This window comes from Diceros bicornis, chromosome 4, assembly GCF_020826845.1.
Source record: "Diceros bicornis minor isolate mBicDic1 chromosome 4, mDicBic1.mat.cur, whole genome shotgun sequence".
Lineage (NCBI taxonomy): Eukaryota > Metazoa > Chordata > Mammalia > Perissodactyla > Rhinocerotidae > Diceros > Diceros bicornis.
The window spans coordinates 98,593,332-98,609,080 of record NC_080743.1 but is presented as its reverse complement, the minus strand read 5'-3'; the positions used below and the strand labels follow the sequence as shown (position 1 = coordinate 98,609,080).

The 15,749-nt window shown below is 37.5% G+C and overlaps 1 protein-coding gene across 1 annotated transcript in view; it reads left to right on the top strand.

Moving 5' to 3' along the window:
• Positions 1–153: 153 nt before the first annotated feature.
• Positions 154–15,749, top strand: part of LOC131404944 (mitochondrial pyruvate carrier 2-like) — a 28,823-nt gene continuing 13,227 nt past the window's right edge. Inside the window, exons 1-2 of the mRNA XM_058540169.1 lie at positions 154–462; positions 12,877–12,917. Coding sequence (XP_058396152.1) covers positions 354–462; positions 12,877–12,917 — 150 coding nt within the window. The 5' untranslated portion in view covers positions 154–353. The remainder of the gene's footprint in view (positions 463–12,876; positions 12,918–15,749) is intronic.

Below are 15,749 nucleotides of genomic sequence, written 5' to 3'. Positions count from 1 at the left end.
TCGCCGTGGGCGGCTCCGCTGGCGCAGGCGCGCTGCCGGCAGGGCTCCGGGTGGACGGTGAGGCAATCCTGTTGCCACCTGTTGCCGTGACTCCTCTTCCGCGTCCGCGGCGGGAGGGCGGGAGGCGGGCCCGGGGCGGGCAGTCGCAGAGCCCCCGCCCCTCAGCCTTCGCTCACCTCGGTCGGTAGGTGGTTCGCTGGGGGCAGGCTGCGCCGCGGGGAGGGCACCGTCGGGGAGAGGAGGACGCGAGGCGCTGTGGCAGCGGAGGGTGACGAGCTGCCCTTCGTTGTCGGCCGGGGACGCGCACGCGGCCAATCTCCCACCCGGCCGCCCGCGATCGCGCGTCCGCAGAGATGTCGGCCGCCGGCGCCCGGGGCCTGCGGGCCACCTACCACCGGGTCCTTGATAAAGTGGAGCTCATGCTGCCTGAGAAATTGAGGCCGCTGTACAACCACCCGGCAGGTAATGGGCCCAGAATGGCGCCTACCGAGACCTTCCCCCTCTCTCCCTCCAAGGTAGACCCTCAGAGGCCCGCTGACCGCCCTGCGGCTGGAGGCGTCGCCCACAGCCCCCACCCCTTCCCCGCGAGCGAATCCGCGCGCTCGCCCGTCCTCCCTGCTGCTCGCTTTCTCTCATCCAGCAGCTCGTAAACCTGGGATTCAGCGCCCTTCGCGACCTTTGTCGCACCCCATCCCTTAGGCACGATTCAGCCCCGGGCCGGGCCTCTGGGTGTGATCTTCCCCGGGCCCCCGCGAAACCCTCCCTCTCTCCTCCTGCGCTCCACGGGTGGTGGTGTATGGACGGCGCGGAGCTGTCTTGTCGCCCCCGAGGGTCTGGAGTAAAGGTCATGCTTCTTCAGCTCCAGCTGGCAGAGGCCGGCGGATGCCTTCCCCGGGTTCAGAGTCAGTGTCCTTCCTCATCCCATAGGACTGGTGTCTTTAAGTCTGTCCTTCTTTATGAAATTACTGAACAGGCTCTCCCTGGACCTTTTCGTGTGGACAGACGTGGGTTTAATGCTGCTCTGCCGCTTTCTGTAGGTGTGACCTTGGGCAAAATCCTAAATCTCTTAGTTTCCTTAAAATGCGGTCGATGTGAGAATTAAAGATAGCATATGTGTTTGATTCTTCACAGGTGCTCAGTAAATGTTAGCTTTCTCTTGTCCTGTTGGAGAACAACGTTCTTATGGTTGAAAAAAGCAATTCTTTAAGAAACTGGAAGATCCCAGTTCCTCCAACTCTTTGTTTGAGATCCAGAATTCTGTTAACTCTCCTGTGAAAAGGGCATAACAATACTTACTTGGCGGGGAGGAAACTATTCTGAAGTCTCTTTCAAGCCTAAGACTTAGAAAACTAGAAAATGTGTTATAAATTGAAATATAGAAGTGCAACCGAAAAAGTGGCCCTTTTTTCCTCCGTAGTTAAATCTGTCTCTGCAGTTGGTGTCATTAGGCAAGTTGTCCATTTCCGGACGTATCTGACTACGAACGGCTCTCTGACGTCTGAACTGGTTACTAAATCTGATTTCCAGTTTAATAATGGCATGAACTGTATCTTGGGATTATACTTTAGTATAATATTATTTTCTACAGTATTATACCCACTATAAAGTTGATCTTTAAGGAGAGGTATTTATTGACGAAGAGGTTTATTTAGTTTATTTGCCTTTTAGTTCTTTCAACGCTCAATTTTTTGGAATTGTGCTGTGTTCTGTGGCAAAGATTCTCGGGAGGGAGGGTTGGGCAATGCTTCTGTTCTAATCTTCGCTTTAGAGTCAACTGAATTCAGTGGAGTCAACTCTGACCCTCTGTGTTTGGGCTGTAGGATAACGCAGGATACAGGAGGAGCAATTTTAGACTACTTTAATACAGGATTGGAGGGTAGTTTTATCAGGATCTTTTCTAAGGCCTTGGCTTTAACCACCTATAATCATTGCTTATAATACTTTATTCAACTTTCGGAATGAAGAGGAGTTAACGTTTCATTTGTAGATTGTGCGTTTCATCTGGATATTCTTGGATTAGTTCAGTTACTGTAACCCCTTTCTCAGTGTAGTGGAAGAAGCATAGGCTTTGAAGCCAGACACACCAAGGTTTGAATCTTGGCTATGTGACCTTGTCCTTAAATTCCTCAAGCCTTAGTTTCTAATCTATAAAATGGAGATAATAATTATCACCATTTAAGGATTATTGTGAAAATTAAATGATATGATGTCTGTAAAACGTGTAGCAGAGTGTTTGCACTTAGACTGTTAACAAATGTTAGTTCCCTCCCATCTAAGCTTTTAACCAATATGCAGGGTAAGAACCTATCCCTGCAAAATTATTTGTGATTGGAAAGTGGTAGGCACACCAATGTAGAAATGGAGAAGCATGAAAAATATAACTGTTGATTCATTGGTATTGAATAAAATCTGAGGAGACACTGATTATTGTTCCGAGTTATCCAGAGTGAATATTCAATAGAATTTTGCATACCATTTTGCATAATGGTATATTATTGAATCATCATTTAAACTTTAGACTAGATTCACGTGCTGGAGGTTTTGACAATGATATGCAAGGCTAGGATATTAACAGTCAGATATCATATGTTGCTGATTCTAAATTTTGAGATTTAATTTTATCACTGACAAGTATGTCTAGACAAGTCACAAGAATATGTCTTTATATAGATATATATTCAAGTTAGAGTGTTGCATTATATATGTATTATATACTATAGTTAGACCTGTGGCCTTCATCATTCATTTACCTATGTGTTGTTCCTGGCGCATCATGATCTACCTCTGTAAAGTAAGAATAGAGTCCTAACCAAATGTGTGCCCCAGCAAGTTCAGTGCTCTTAAGTTATGACACTCTCCCCACCACCTCCTGACTATAAAAGTATGTGACTCCACACTAACCAGCTGCATAGCTATACTCTAGGTATTTGTCATAGAAATAACCTTGAAGTCATACCACCCAATGTTTTCTTAAAAGCTTAGTCAGAAAAAAAAAATCATTAGTGGAGGACTGTCATTCCTTTGTATTTAAGAGCTCCAAAATGGAGTGAATTGTCCAAGGGGTGCACAAAATGAAACATTGTAATGTGGGAAGAAAAGAAAAAACTATTAATGCTTACTATTATTTTCTCCTTTTAAAGTTTCCATTGTGTATATATCTTATAATATAAAAATATATTAGTACAGTTATACATATGTGTATATATACACACAACTGAATTCCATGGTGTTAACATATGTGTGTGTGCGTGTGTGTATGTGTGTATGGAATATATAAACTATATACGTAGGGGATATGTGTTCAAATTTTTTTTACTGATAGGGGCATGTGTTCAAAAGAACCTAGGAGATCGCAGCTCTGAAGAGTCTAAAAACTATCCTAGAAGGTGATCAAAAGGTATAAACTTCCAGTTATAAGATAAATAAGTTTGGGGGATGTAATGTACAACATGCTGTAATGTACAATACAACAATACTGTATTGTATATGTGAAAGCTGCTAAGAGAGTGGATCTTAAAAGTTCTCATGACAAAAGAATTGTAACTAGGTGAGGTGATGGATGTTAACTAAACTTACTGTAATAATCATTTAGCAGTATATACATGTATCAAATCATGTTGTACACCTTAAACTAATACAATGTTATATGTCAATTATATCTCAATAAAACTGGGGGAAAAAGAAAATAAAATAAATAATAAAAATAAATAAATACCCTTCAGTTAAGTCAGCCCAGAAAACAGCTATCTGAACCATGTTATTTTAGGTCACTGTAGCTTTGCTTTTATTGAGTTACATTTTGGCTTAAATGGAAGAACTTCTGAAAAAATAGTTCTGTGAAATTTGCTTCAGTGCTTAGCGTGCTGCTGAGAATATCATTCTCCACGTTACATGGTACTCTCTTTTTGTGAAGGCTCGTGAGAAAAGTTACTGTAAGCTCTTAATAACAGGAATATTAGCATTTTTCCTAGGTAAGAGAATTTTTTTCTTTTTTGTCTTAAAGACCTAGAGAATATTTTTAAAAATAGAAACGTACTAAGTAAACAATATTAGCAATGTTCGTAAGGGATTATCTTTATCATAAATATTCAAAATTAAATATAAAGGGAAATGATGTTATACTAGGTAGTTTAATAGAACTTAGTTCAGAGTATGTATTATTTTATTATATGTAAATATAGCCAAATGTGGATCAAATAACCAGTGTAGATACCCACATAGTTATGAATTAACATAGTTCTTTAAAATCTCTGTTAGAACAATTTATTTTCTTGCTACAGAGATTATCTGATGAATTTTAATGCCAGTCTAGGATAGTTATCTAGACATCTATATTATATTGTATATTATATCTGTATTATATACTATATATAATACCTCTATATATAGATATATTCTTAAATATATATTTAATATATGTTATGTTTAAATATATAAAGTAAACATATAAATATACATATATTATTTCTTACACTAATAACCTGTTACCTTAAAATTAAGGAATGAGAACCAAAATGGGAAGTTGGGATTTCAAATACAACTGTAAGATATTGATAAAAAATAGAATATCTTTAAACAGTTAGCTATCAAGAGAGTTGAATTATTCAATATTTATTGAGGGCCTACTGCAAATTAGGCATTGTTCTGGCACTTGCAATATGTTAGTGAATAAAATAAAAATCCCTTGGCCACAGAGATTTTGTATTCTCAGAGGAGATCGTAAAAGGAATACAATCTTTGCTGCAGTTGTTTGACACTTAAGTTTTGTCCACTAACCTGATTTTAAACTAATTTTGAAAAATTAAGACTGTTTATGCCTCACCTAATTTGATTCGTCGGATGTACCAAAGGAGAAGCAAGCCCTAAGAAGAGCTATAAATAACTTGTCATTTCCAAGTCATGTAAGAATATTAATTTTGGTTATAAGAGAGTATGAACTATGTTTAAAGTATGGTATGATATGGTAGAAAGAGGACTAGGATCAAAGACCTGTGTTCTGGTCCTTGCTCTGTCCAGAACCTCCTCAGTATAAGACAAATTACTTAACTTCTAAGTGGCTTTTCTTTTTCATCTATAAAAATAAGGGAGTTTAGATTTTCCTTAAGGTCCTTTCCAGCTGTAATAATCTACAATTTGGTATCTCTACTAGGGCTTTTCCTACCTTCAGAGCCTTCAAGAAACTCAGGTTTCATTGGAGAAGACCATATAATTATTGTTAGATTAGGATTTAGGGATCTAAGTTATCATTGCTGTGCTGCGTATTTTACACAAATAATTTCACTTCTCTGGGCCTCATTTATCTGATTTATAAGATGAGTGCCTGCAACAATCTTTCTAAATTTAAAAGTCATTGATTCTTTGTAACTGAAGAAATACGTAAATTAGAATGTATCAACCCTAAAATGCGTGTTAGCTGTCTTAGCTATCTTAGCTAGTCACTTCACCTGTTATTTTACTTTGGAATTTCCACCAAAGCCTGTTTGCAATCAACATTTTAAAAATGATTATATACCCGTGATGTTCTGGATACCGTTTGAGTGAGATAGCCGTTTCCAAGGCTTTACAGAAGATGGAAAGAGTATAATGGCTCTAAAATGATAGCCCAGTTGTGTTCTCAGTGTGAAATCAGAACTAGCTTTAGTACAAATAAAAATGAGTAATTTTTGACAGTCAATATCCGTGTCAAATAGTAGCCTTTACAAATTCTAAGGATTTGTAAGTGGTTTGTCACATGATAGCAAACAGGGCCAGTTTGCAATACAGGGAATATAGTTAGTTCCCTTAATATAGGGAACTAAGAGGAATGTTGAGGGATGTTGAAAAGCAACAAATCATAGAGAAATGGCCTGAAAGGGAGAGGAAGACATAGAGGAAAGCATTCAGTAAGAAACTTTATGTTTCACGTTGGGACATAGTGAGCACCTCAGTTCATTGTATGTATGTGTGTATGTTTGCATGTGTGTGAAAGTTACTTGTTCTGTTCTAAGAAGGAAGTCTTTCCCTAGAGAGAGAATCATACAAATTCTGGGTAGAATTTGTGTAATATTTTGTTAACAGTAATTCCTCTCAGATAAGGAAATTAGAAAGTGAATTTATGTCATTATTTTATCAACAGGTTCATCAAAGTTCATCAGGGCAACTAGATTTGTTATTTTGTTTGAAAATGTGTCTCTTATATTTTTGGTTATGATATTCCCTTGCAGAATTTCTCAAATTCTAATGAAAGTTTGAGCTTTAAAAAACATCAGTTTTACTTTAAAAATAAGACAAATCCATAAGAACACAAAAGAAAATGACCTTTATATTATGCTCTGTATTTTTTGTTATGCTTGAAAATAATCCATAGTTTTAAATATGTGTATATATATTTTTTGAATACTTTTTTGATATTTCTAAATTGTCAGCATTTGAGGCTTTTCAGCTTCCAAGAGTGGACTTCTAAGAAACAAAATGAAAATGTGTTAATTAATAGATACTTAATTCTTTGTCTGAAAGAATGTACATTTATATCTGATGAGGATACATTTCCCTCATCTTGGATTCCAAATTAAATTCCTGAGGTGATTTTTATTCAGTATAGTTTCAGCAGTGCAAATTTTCTACCTAATCAAGTTTTTTCATTCATCATAATGAATGTTAGCTAGATACTCTGCTTATACTTCTGCTTATCTTGATTTTAAGGTATTATAATCACTTCAGGTATCATAATTATTTATCTTATTTTTTTTAATGCTCTCCTGTGAAAATAGCTGTGTCATTGTATAGAACATAAACCTGGTCTAGAAAGACAGTATGACTTTGTGCTCTCACTGTGTGAGTGATCTCTATTTCCAAATGCTTCGTTTTGTCAAAATTTTATGTTTTAGAAATGTTGAAGTAAGTTGGAATATTTCTTCATTACAATTTCCGCTATTGATTGATTGCTGTTTTCAGGAAGACGGCCTCTGTACCTGAATTCATACATGTCTAAATTTATTTGACTTAGGTAGAAAATGATTAGCTAAAGATGTTAGCTCAGAGCTGGTCTTCCTCAGCAAAAAGAGGAGGATTAGCATGGATGTTAGCTCAGGGCTGATCTTCCTCAAAAAAAAAAAAAAATGATTAGCTAAGATAAAATGGAAGGGTGAACTAAAATAAGTTTTCTTTAAAATTTTTTGTTAACCCATTGTATGATCAAATGTATTACTAGCCATTTTTTTCCTTCTTTAACAATGAAGAAAACACTATTTGTTTGCATTAATAGACATCCAACTCCGATTATTTGTGTCACTTGTTAGCATACATTCATATCTCAGAAAAATTAGAAGTTTAGAATGTCTTAGAATATATATTTGCTACTGATATTTTTTTCCCTGTTTATTTTATTGAGGTCATAATAGTTTATAATATTGTGAAATTTCAGTTGTACATTATTGTTTGTCTGTCACCTATATATGTGTCCCTTTACCCCTTAGGCCCACCCCAACCCCCTTCCCCTCTGGTAACTACTAATCTGTTCACTTTGTCCATGTGTCAGTTTATCTTTGACATGAGTGAATTCATACGGTGTTTGTCTTTCTCTTTCTGACTTATTTCGCTTAACATAATACCCTCCAGGTCCATCCATGTTGTTGCAAATGAGGCGATTTTGTCTTTTTTTATGGCTGAGTAGTATTCCATTGTATATATATGTACCACATCTTCTTTATCCATTCATCAGTCAATGGCACTTGGGTTCCTTCCACGTCTTGGCTATTGTGAATAAGGCTGCAATGAACATAGGGGTGCATAAGCCTCTTTGAATTGTTGATTTCAAGTTCTTTGGATAAATACCCAGTAGTAGAATAGCTGGGTCATATGGTATTTCTATTTTTAATTTTTTGAGAAATCTCCATAGTGGAGTTTTCCATAGTGGCTGCACCAGTTTGCATTCCTACCAGCAGTGTATGAGGGTTCCCTTTTCTCCACATCCTCTCCAACATTTTTTATTTTTTGTCATGATAATTATAGCCATTCTTACGGGTGTAAGGTGATATCACATTGTAGTTTTGACTTGCATTTCCCTAATGAGTAGTGATGTTGAACATCTTTTCATGTGCCTATTTTCCATCTGTGTATCTTCTTTGGAAAAATGTCTGTTCGTATCCTCTGCCCAGTTTTTGATTGGGTTGTTTGTTTTTTTGTTATTGAGTTGTATGAGTTCTTTATATATTTTGGAGATTAACTCCTTGTTGGATATATGATTTGCAAATATTTTTTCCCAGTTGGTGGGTTGTCTTTTCATTTTGTTCCTGGTTTCCTTTGCCTTGCAGAAGCTTGTTAGTTTGATCAAGTCCCATTTGTTTATTTTTACCTTTGTTTCCCTTGCCCGAGTAGCCATAGTATTTGAAAAGATGCTTCTGGGCCGGCCCCATGGCTTAGCAGTTAAGTGTGCGCGCTCTGCTACTGGCGGCCTGGGTTCAGATCCGCAGCGCGTACTGACGCACCGCTTGTCCGGCCATGCTGAGGCCGCGTCCCACATACAACAACTAGAAGGATGTGCAACTATGATATACAACTATCTACTGGGGCTTTGGGGGAAAAAAAAAGGAGGAGGATTGGCAATAGATGTTAGCTCAGAGCTGGTCTTCCTCAGCAAAAAGAGGAGGATTAGCACGGATGTTAGCTCAGGGCTGATCTTCCTCACAAAAAAAAAAAAGAATTTCGTAAAAAAAGAAAAGATGCTTCTAAGACCAATGTCAAAGGCTACTGATATTTTTAAATTCAGTGCTTAGAAGTTGTTAAAGTAATTTAGGGTTTGTTTTGAAGTTTAAAATGATTCACTAACTAAAATATTCATACCTCTCTGGGTCCAGGTTCTAGCAACCGTAATTTCATATTTAAAGTTTTTTTTGTTTGGTTTGGTTGTGGGGTAGAGGGGCAGGTAATATTTTAGCATTATCACCTAGCTCCAGGCAGTTGAGTCAATTAGTTACCAGGCAAACCTGTGAAAAGCTTGACTGTTCATTAACCCTTGTAAAGAAACCAGAACCTAGGCATTGCCCAGGAAACAGTTTCTGGGGTGGTAGAAGAGGAAGCATCAGTTTCAAAATAGGAAGAGAGGAGTCTGCTGAGGAGTTCAAAGCCAGAGACTAAAACAATGTGCTGACTTACCCTTGAGTGGTGAAGCCAAGCTTCGTGCAGGGAGAAAAAATAAACCTAGTAATTGATACTGCATATGACCTAGAGACTTTGTATATGACAAAAAAAATAAATAAATAAACCAGGTGTGATGATAGGAATCTCCAAAGCTCAATCTAAACAAAATAAGTAGAGAGCTTGAAAAGATTGACTTATAGGACCAGTGCATTATGGCATCAGACTCATGGGAAGAATTTTCAGGAGCTAAAGAGTAGTGCCATGGTCTAACATAGTGCTCTGTGTTCACTGATGAGTGAAAGTCCAGTAAGCCCTGCTGTAAAGGGAGCCCGATGTCCCTAGAGATGAGTAAATAGTGAATTCCAGCCTTGATGATGAAGTGTTAAGGCAAATCTGGGTCAGACCCAAAGTTTGAATATCTTTGATTAGCACCTATTCTGGACATGGTTAATTCAATTCAGTTCTGTTCACAAATATCTGTTATTCGTCAAGGAAAACAAAGAAACAGGCCTTGTCTTCAAGGCCTTGACTAGTTAAAAGTCACAGGTGCATAAATAGATCATTTTAGTTGTTAAGTGCAGAAAACAATAGAAGAATACCTAGGCTGTTTTGGGAGTTCAGAGAAGGGGCGTTTAATCTGGAGATGTTAAAGGAGGCTTCCTTGAGGAAATGAAACCCAAGATGAGTTTTTGAAGGATTTTAGGAGTTAGCCAGATGAAGACAAGGCAGAATATCTGGAGAGGACAGCATAAACTAAGGTGTAGAGCCGTAAAACTTCATGAAACTAGTTGCATTTTTACCTAACTTGTCAGTCCACCTAGGCCAGAGTTTCTGTAGGATGTTTAACAGCATGCCTGCCTAGAGGAGGGGATCATTACATGGCTAGAGTTCTAGGTGTAATGGTGGCTGTGATCAGAACAATACAGAGTTTAAGGAACTGGGTAAAAGATAAGTACAGTCACCCAGAAATTGAATATGGATAGATTTTCACTCAGTTATAAGAACATCAAAATTTAGAACTCCTCAATAGTTTTAATTCTCCCAGTAACTCTTTCAGCTGTGTCTCCAAATTTGCTCTACAGCTTAAAATATGGAAAACTTGAAGGTACATAGGAAGACATGAAAGTGACTAGCTCTCACATGTGTGTGAGAAAGTGAAGTTTAACATTATAATTGTTTTGGGCCACAAGGAAAGACAGGGCGTGTGCCAAGATCTTCTAGTGTTTGAAGAATTATTAATCTAAAGATGGTATTCAGCTCCTTTGAAGACTGAGAAAATAAGACTTAGATTGCAGACAGACTTTAGGATTAGGTTTGCATGTTCTAGGAAATCAGCAAACTTGCTTCAAAACTCTTGACAGTATAAGCCAGACTTATCAATATTTAAGTATCAGATTGATAAAAACGACTTATGATTTTAAAGAATTTTTCAGTTTACATATGTATATACACATATGTATATTATATATACACATACATACTTACATATTAAAGTCTGAACTCTAGTTAATATAAACTGCTTCCAACTGTGCTGGCTAACTCTTCTTTTTATTTGATGTCTATTAGTGGTAGGGGTACAAGTATGTACTGTTTAGCCACTAGCCTCAAGGAAGTCATAATTTTGATAGGTAAGTAGATTTACAACTAACTACAGTAGAATATTTAAAGTACACTGTAATAGATTTTTAAATCCCACTGTATTAAAATCACACTGAATGAATGAATTTAGCTGTAAGACCAATGCGAATTAGTTTGAGAGGACTATGTTAAATTGTGGAAGAATACTCCAAAATGCATAACATTGCCATCAGTTAATAACACTAAAGGCAAGCAATAGTTTACACTATCCCTGCGACACTTTTCTAGAACCACTTAGTAAGCAAAAGTTATAGAGGGAGTAGATGCCATTTTTACATTTTTCAAATTTCTCTTCTTAACGTGAAGATTAACCAACTACTTTTGATAGTAGATCAACTGAAATGCACCCCAAAAAGGAATGTTATCGCTGGGTTTATTTTCACTTTGGGATGATGGTATTACCTAAGTGTGAAACTAGTGTGGCTTTGATGAAAACACTTTAGAATTAGGTTTCCCTAAAATGTTTTTATGCGGCTCCCAGCTATGGTTTTACTCAAACAGCCTTCCTGTGCTTAGGTCATTAAAAGCCGTCACTGTATTTTGTTTACCAACGCATCCCCTGTGCCTGGTACATTGTAAAGCACGCAGTAATTATTATGGCTGAATGAATGAATGGTCTTGTCTGCAACAAATTAAACGCAGCACTACACCTGGGTCTTAACCTAGGTCAGTGCTTTTTCAACTTCCCTATCTTTTTTTTGTTTTGTTTCTAAGTAATAGGTTTGTCAGTTTTACCTTTTAAATGTTATTTATGGATATGTGAACAGAAATATTCCTTATTATTGATGACAGTGAATACTCACCTACCAGAGGAAAAAAAATGGATAAATGCATCTTCATCTGCTGGTGTTATTAAGAAATATTAATTAGGAATAGATGAAGAGAAGTAAAATATGTTATATGCGTGGGTGACGATGCCATTTTAGATGTGATTTTTTGATCCATAAAAACATTATTTTGCAAAGTAAAGTGGAATATATTAAGGCAGCAATAACAGTCATGAATATAATAGGATTTTTTAATTTTTGAATTGGTTATAAATCACTGTTGTTTTATATAAAGTTACTGAATTTGTGTGTTAAGAAATAAATGTATTTTGTTGATCCAGTGTGTGAGAGCGTACACCCCATATTAAGTGCTCCGATATATTGGATTTAGCATGCTTAGTTACATTTTAAAATAGTGTGGACAAAGTCTGTTTCTTCCCTGTGACTGTATCCCCTTGAAGGTTAAAAGAGATGTATGATTTGGAAGAGTTAAAAGGGGGCAGAGGGATGGTAGGTAGTTAAGGAGCACTAGTTTAAGAGGAGACTGAGTTCCAGTCACAATTCTGCTGCTTATTGGCTGCATGACTTGAGTAGATCCCAGAACTTCTCTGAACACATCTGTGGAATGAAAGATTTAGATTAGATGATGTCTGAGTTTCCTTCCAGCTCTAAAACATCGTCCTTCTCAAATCCTTAAGTATCTAAGAAGCCAGAATTGTTGTCAAAACTACAAACATTTCTTTAGCATTTTGCACAAGGCGGATGGGTGCCTGGATAGCTAAACAAGGACCCTGCTGTACTAAAGAGCTTACAAATCTAGTCTTTCCCCTTTCTCACGTGAACTTGAAAATTAGGTTCATTAATTTTTTACTAGAGTATATAGAATTTTTACAGGAACTTTTAGTAGAATACATATGGTGACGTCGTTTATGGTAATAAATATTAATAGAATTAGTGAATATATAAATATTTACTGAGGCTTGTATCACAAAAATTCCATAATTTGTAATTTCCCCAACTTGAAGATTATCCATGAGTGAACTAACGTTAAGTTCCACGTTCAAGGAAAGCATTGGGATTGGTTTCCAAAACCATCTCCATTATACGTTAGCTAATTTTTAACAGGTCACAAAAGTACAAATAATTGACGAGATCAAAACAACTTGTATGAAAGATTGATACTGTGGTGACTTTCTAAATGTTAACTTAAATACAAAGTATGCAGAAAGCATAGTAAAAATGATTAGAAATAGAATGATAAATCTTTGGGGTCTTGAAATGTAGTGACGGCTGCTAAGAGACGTATAAAATAGTTGGTTTATTTCTAAATTTTTCCTTTTTTTTTTTTCTTTAGGTCCCAGAACAGTTTTTTTCTGGGCTCCAATTATGAAATGGGTAAGTCTTGAGTTTTTGCAGGAGCTAGTGAAGAAAATGTTCTTTAGAAGGAACTTATTAATTTGAAGTAACTTTTATGAAGGATATACTTTTAAATGTTCATGGTATGCCTAGAAATGATTTCATGCAAATACTCTCAGATGTGTCATTTTCACTTCATAAAGCACTTTACCAACTTTAGTTTTCCTGACACCTTAGATAAGAGGCCCCTGGGAACATATTTATTATCAAAAACCTTCTAATTGTGGGCCATGGGAACATGAAACTTCATTCTAAAATGTTATGACTAGGTAAACATTAAACTAGTTAGAACCTTCCAAATTAACTTTTTTAAAAAAATTTTTGCTGAGGAAGATTCACCTTGAGCTAACATCTGTTGCCAGTCTTCCTCTATTTTGTACGTGGGTTGTTGCCACAGCATGGCTGACGAGTGTTGTGGGTCCGTGCCCAGGATCTGAACCTGCGAACCTGGGCTGCTGAACCCAGGCCGCCAAAGCAGAGTGCGCTGAACTTAACCACTATGCCACAGACCAGCCCCCAAATTAACTTTTATTATTAATTTGGTATGAGAACTGAAGATACTAACACCAAAATAGAGGGGAGGGAAGTTAGTCTCAAAAAGTAGAAGGATTTATCCAAGGGTGTGTATTAGCATTTGGTAAGAGATAGAGTCTAGGACTTCTGACTCCAAGACCAATGCTTTTGCCCTATGCCAGAGTTTCCATCCCTAAAGTTCTCATTAAGCTGAAAAGAAATAATTGTGGTAGCCGTTTATAGCAAATCGTTGATTTTATGTTGAAAGTGCCAGTTTTGGCCTATAGCAGTGCTTCTCAAAGTGTCATCCCTGGACCTGCAGCATTGGCATCACCCGGGAACAGATGAGAAATGCAAATTTTCAGCCCCCATCACAGATTTACTGGATCTGAAACTATGAGGATGGAACCCAGTAATTTGCGTTTTCATAAGCCCCCCAGGTGATTCTGATACCTTCTAAACTTGGAATACTACTGTTCTGTAGGCTTTTTTTAATTGTTGTGAAATACACATGAAATCTACCATTTTAACCATTTTTTATACTGTTAAGTATATTCATATCATTGTGCAACCAACCTCTAGAACTCTTTTTAATCTTGCAAAACTAAAACTCTGAACCCATTAAGCAATAACTCCTCATTCCCCTCTTTCCCCCGCCCCGGGCAACCACCATTCTGTTTTCTGTCTCTATGAATTTGACTACTGTAGGTACCTCATATAAGTAGAATCACACCGTATTTGTCTTTTTGTGCCTGGCTTATTTCACTTAGCATAATATCCTCAGGGTTCATCCATGTTGCAGCATGTGTCAGAATTTCCTTCCTTTTTAAGTCTGAGTGATATTCCACTGTGTGTATAGACCACATTTTATTTATCCATTCATCTGTTGATAGACACTTGGATTGCTTCCACCTTTTGGCTGTTGTGAATATCGCTGCTGTGAACAATGATGTACAAATATCTGTTCCAGTCCCTGCTTTCAGTTCTTTTGGGGATATACCTAGAAGTGGAGTTGCTGGATCATATGGTCATTCTGTGTTTAATCTTTTTAGGAACTGCTGTACTATATTTCACAAGTAGTATATTTCACAGCGGTTGTACTGTTTTACATTCCCACCAGCTATTCACAAGGGTTCCAGTTTCTCCATATCCCTGCCAACACTTGCTACTTTTATTGTTGTTGTTGTTGGTTGTTGTCTCATAGTAGCCATCCTAATGGGTGTGAAATGGTGTCTCATTGTGCTTTTGATGTGCATTTCCCTAATGTGATTGGTTATGCTGAGCATCTTTTCGTGTGCTTATTGATCATTTGTATATCTTCTTTGGAGAAATGTATTCAAGCCCTTTGCCCATTAAAAAATGGGTCAGGTTGTTTTTTGCTGTTGAGTTGTAAGCTATTTTAATTCTCTTAAGTGCACTGTTTTAAATTGTTAGAACAATTCAGAAACTCGTTTGTTAATCTAAGTAGTTGAGAATGTTAGCACTGGAATTGGCTGTCCCTCAGTGTTATGGCCTTAGGCGGGTTAAGTCTCTGCCATTTTGTCTCCTCAACTGTGAAATGACAAGATCAGAGTAGGTTAGTGGTTGGGAGCTGTATTTACAGAGACCTGGGGAGCAGTTGTTTTTTTATATTTATATTTTGAGAAAAAAAGCCAGCCCTGGTGGTCTAATTGTTTAGGTTCAGCTCTCTCACTGCCATTGCCCAGGTTCATTTCCTGGTCAGGGAACCACACCACCTGTCTGTCAATTGTCCTACTGTGGTGGCTGCATGTTGCTGCGATGCTGAAAGCTATGCCACCAGGATTTCACATACCAGCAGGGTCGCCCATGGTGGACAGATTTCAGCAGAGCCTCCAGACTAAGACAGACTAGGAAGAAGGACCTGGCCACCCACATCTGAAAAGATTGGCGGTCAAAACCCTATGAATAGCAGTGGAGCATTGTCTGATATAGCGCCGTCAGGGGAGAGGATGGCACAAAAAGACCAGGCAGGGCTCCGTTCTGCTGTCCACAGGGTCACTAGGAGGCAGGATCAACTTAACAGCACTAACAACAATAACAAATATTGAGAAAAGCTCCCATCAGTTTAAACAAAAAGTTTCAACGTATCATCTTTAATGATTCTGCTCACACTCGAAGCATTCAAAAATAGTATGATATGCAAAAAAAAAAAAAAACATACTAATAGAAGATATATTACTATTTTCTTCCTGTTCTCTCCCTACCAACACGTAAAATTACAAGGTAATTATATATTTATAAAGTGGACTTTATTGATGAAATATTGTTTCTAGCACC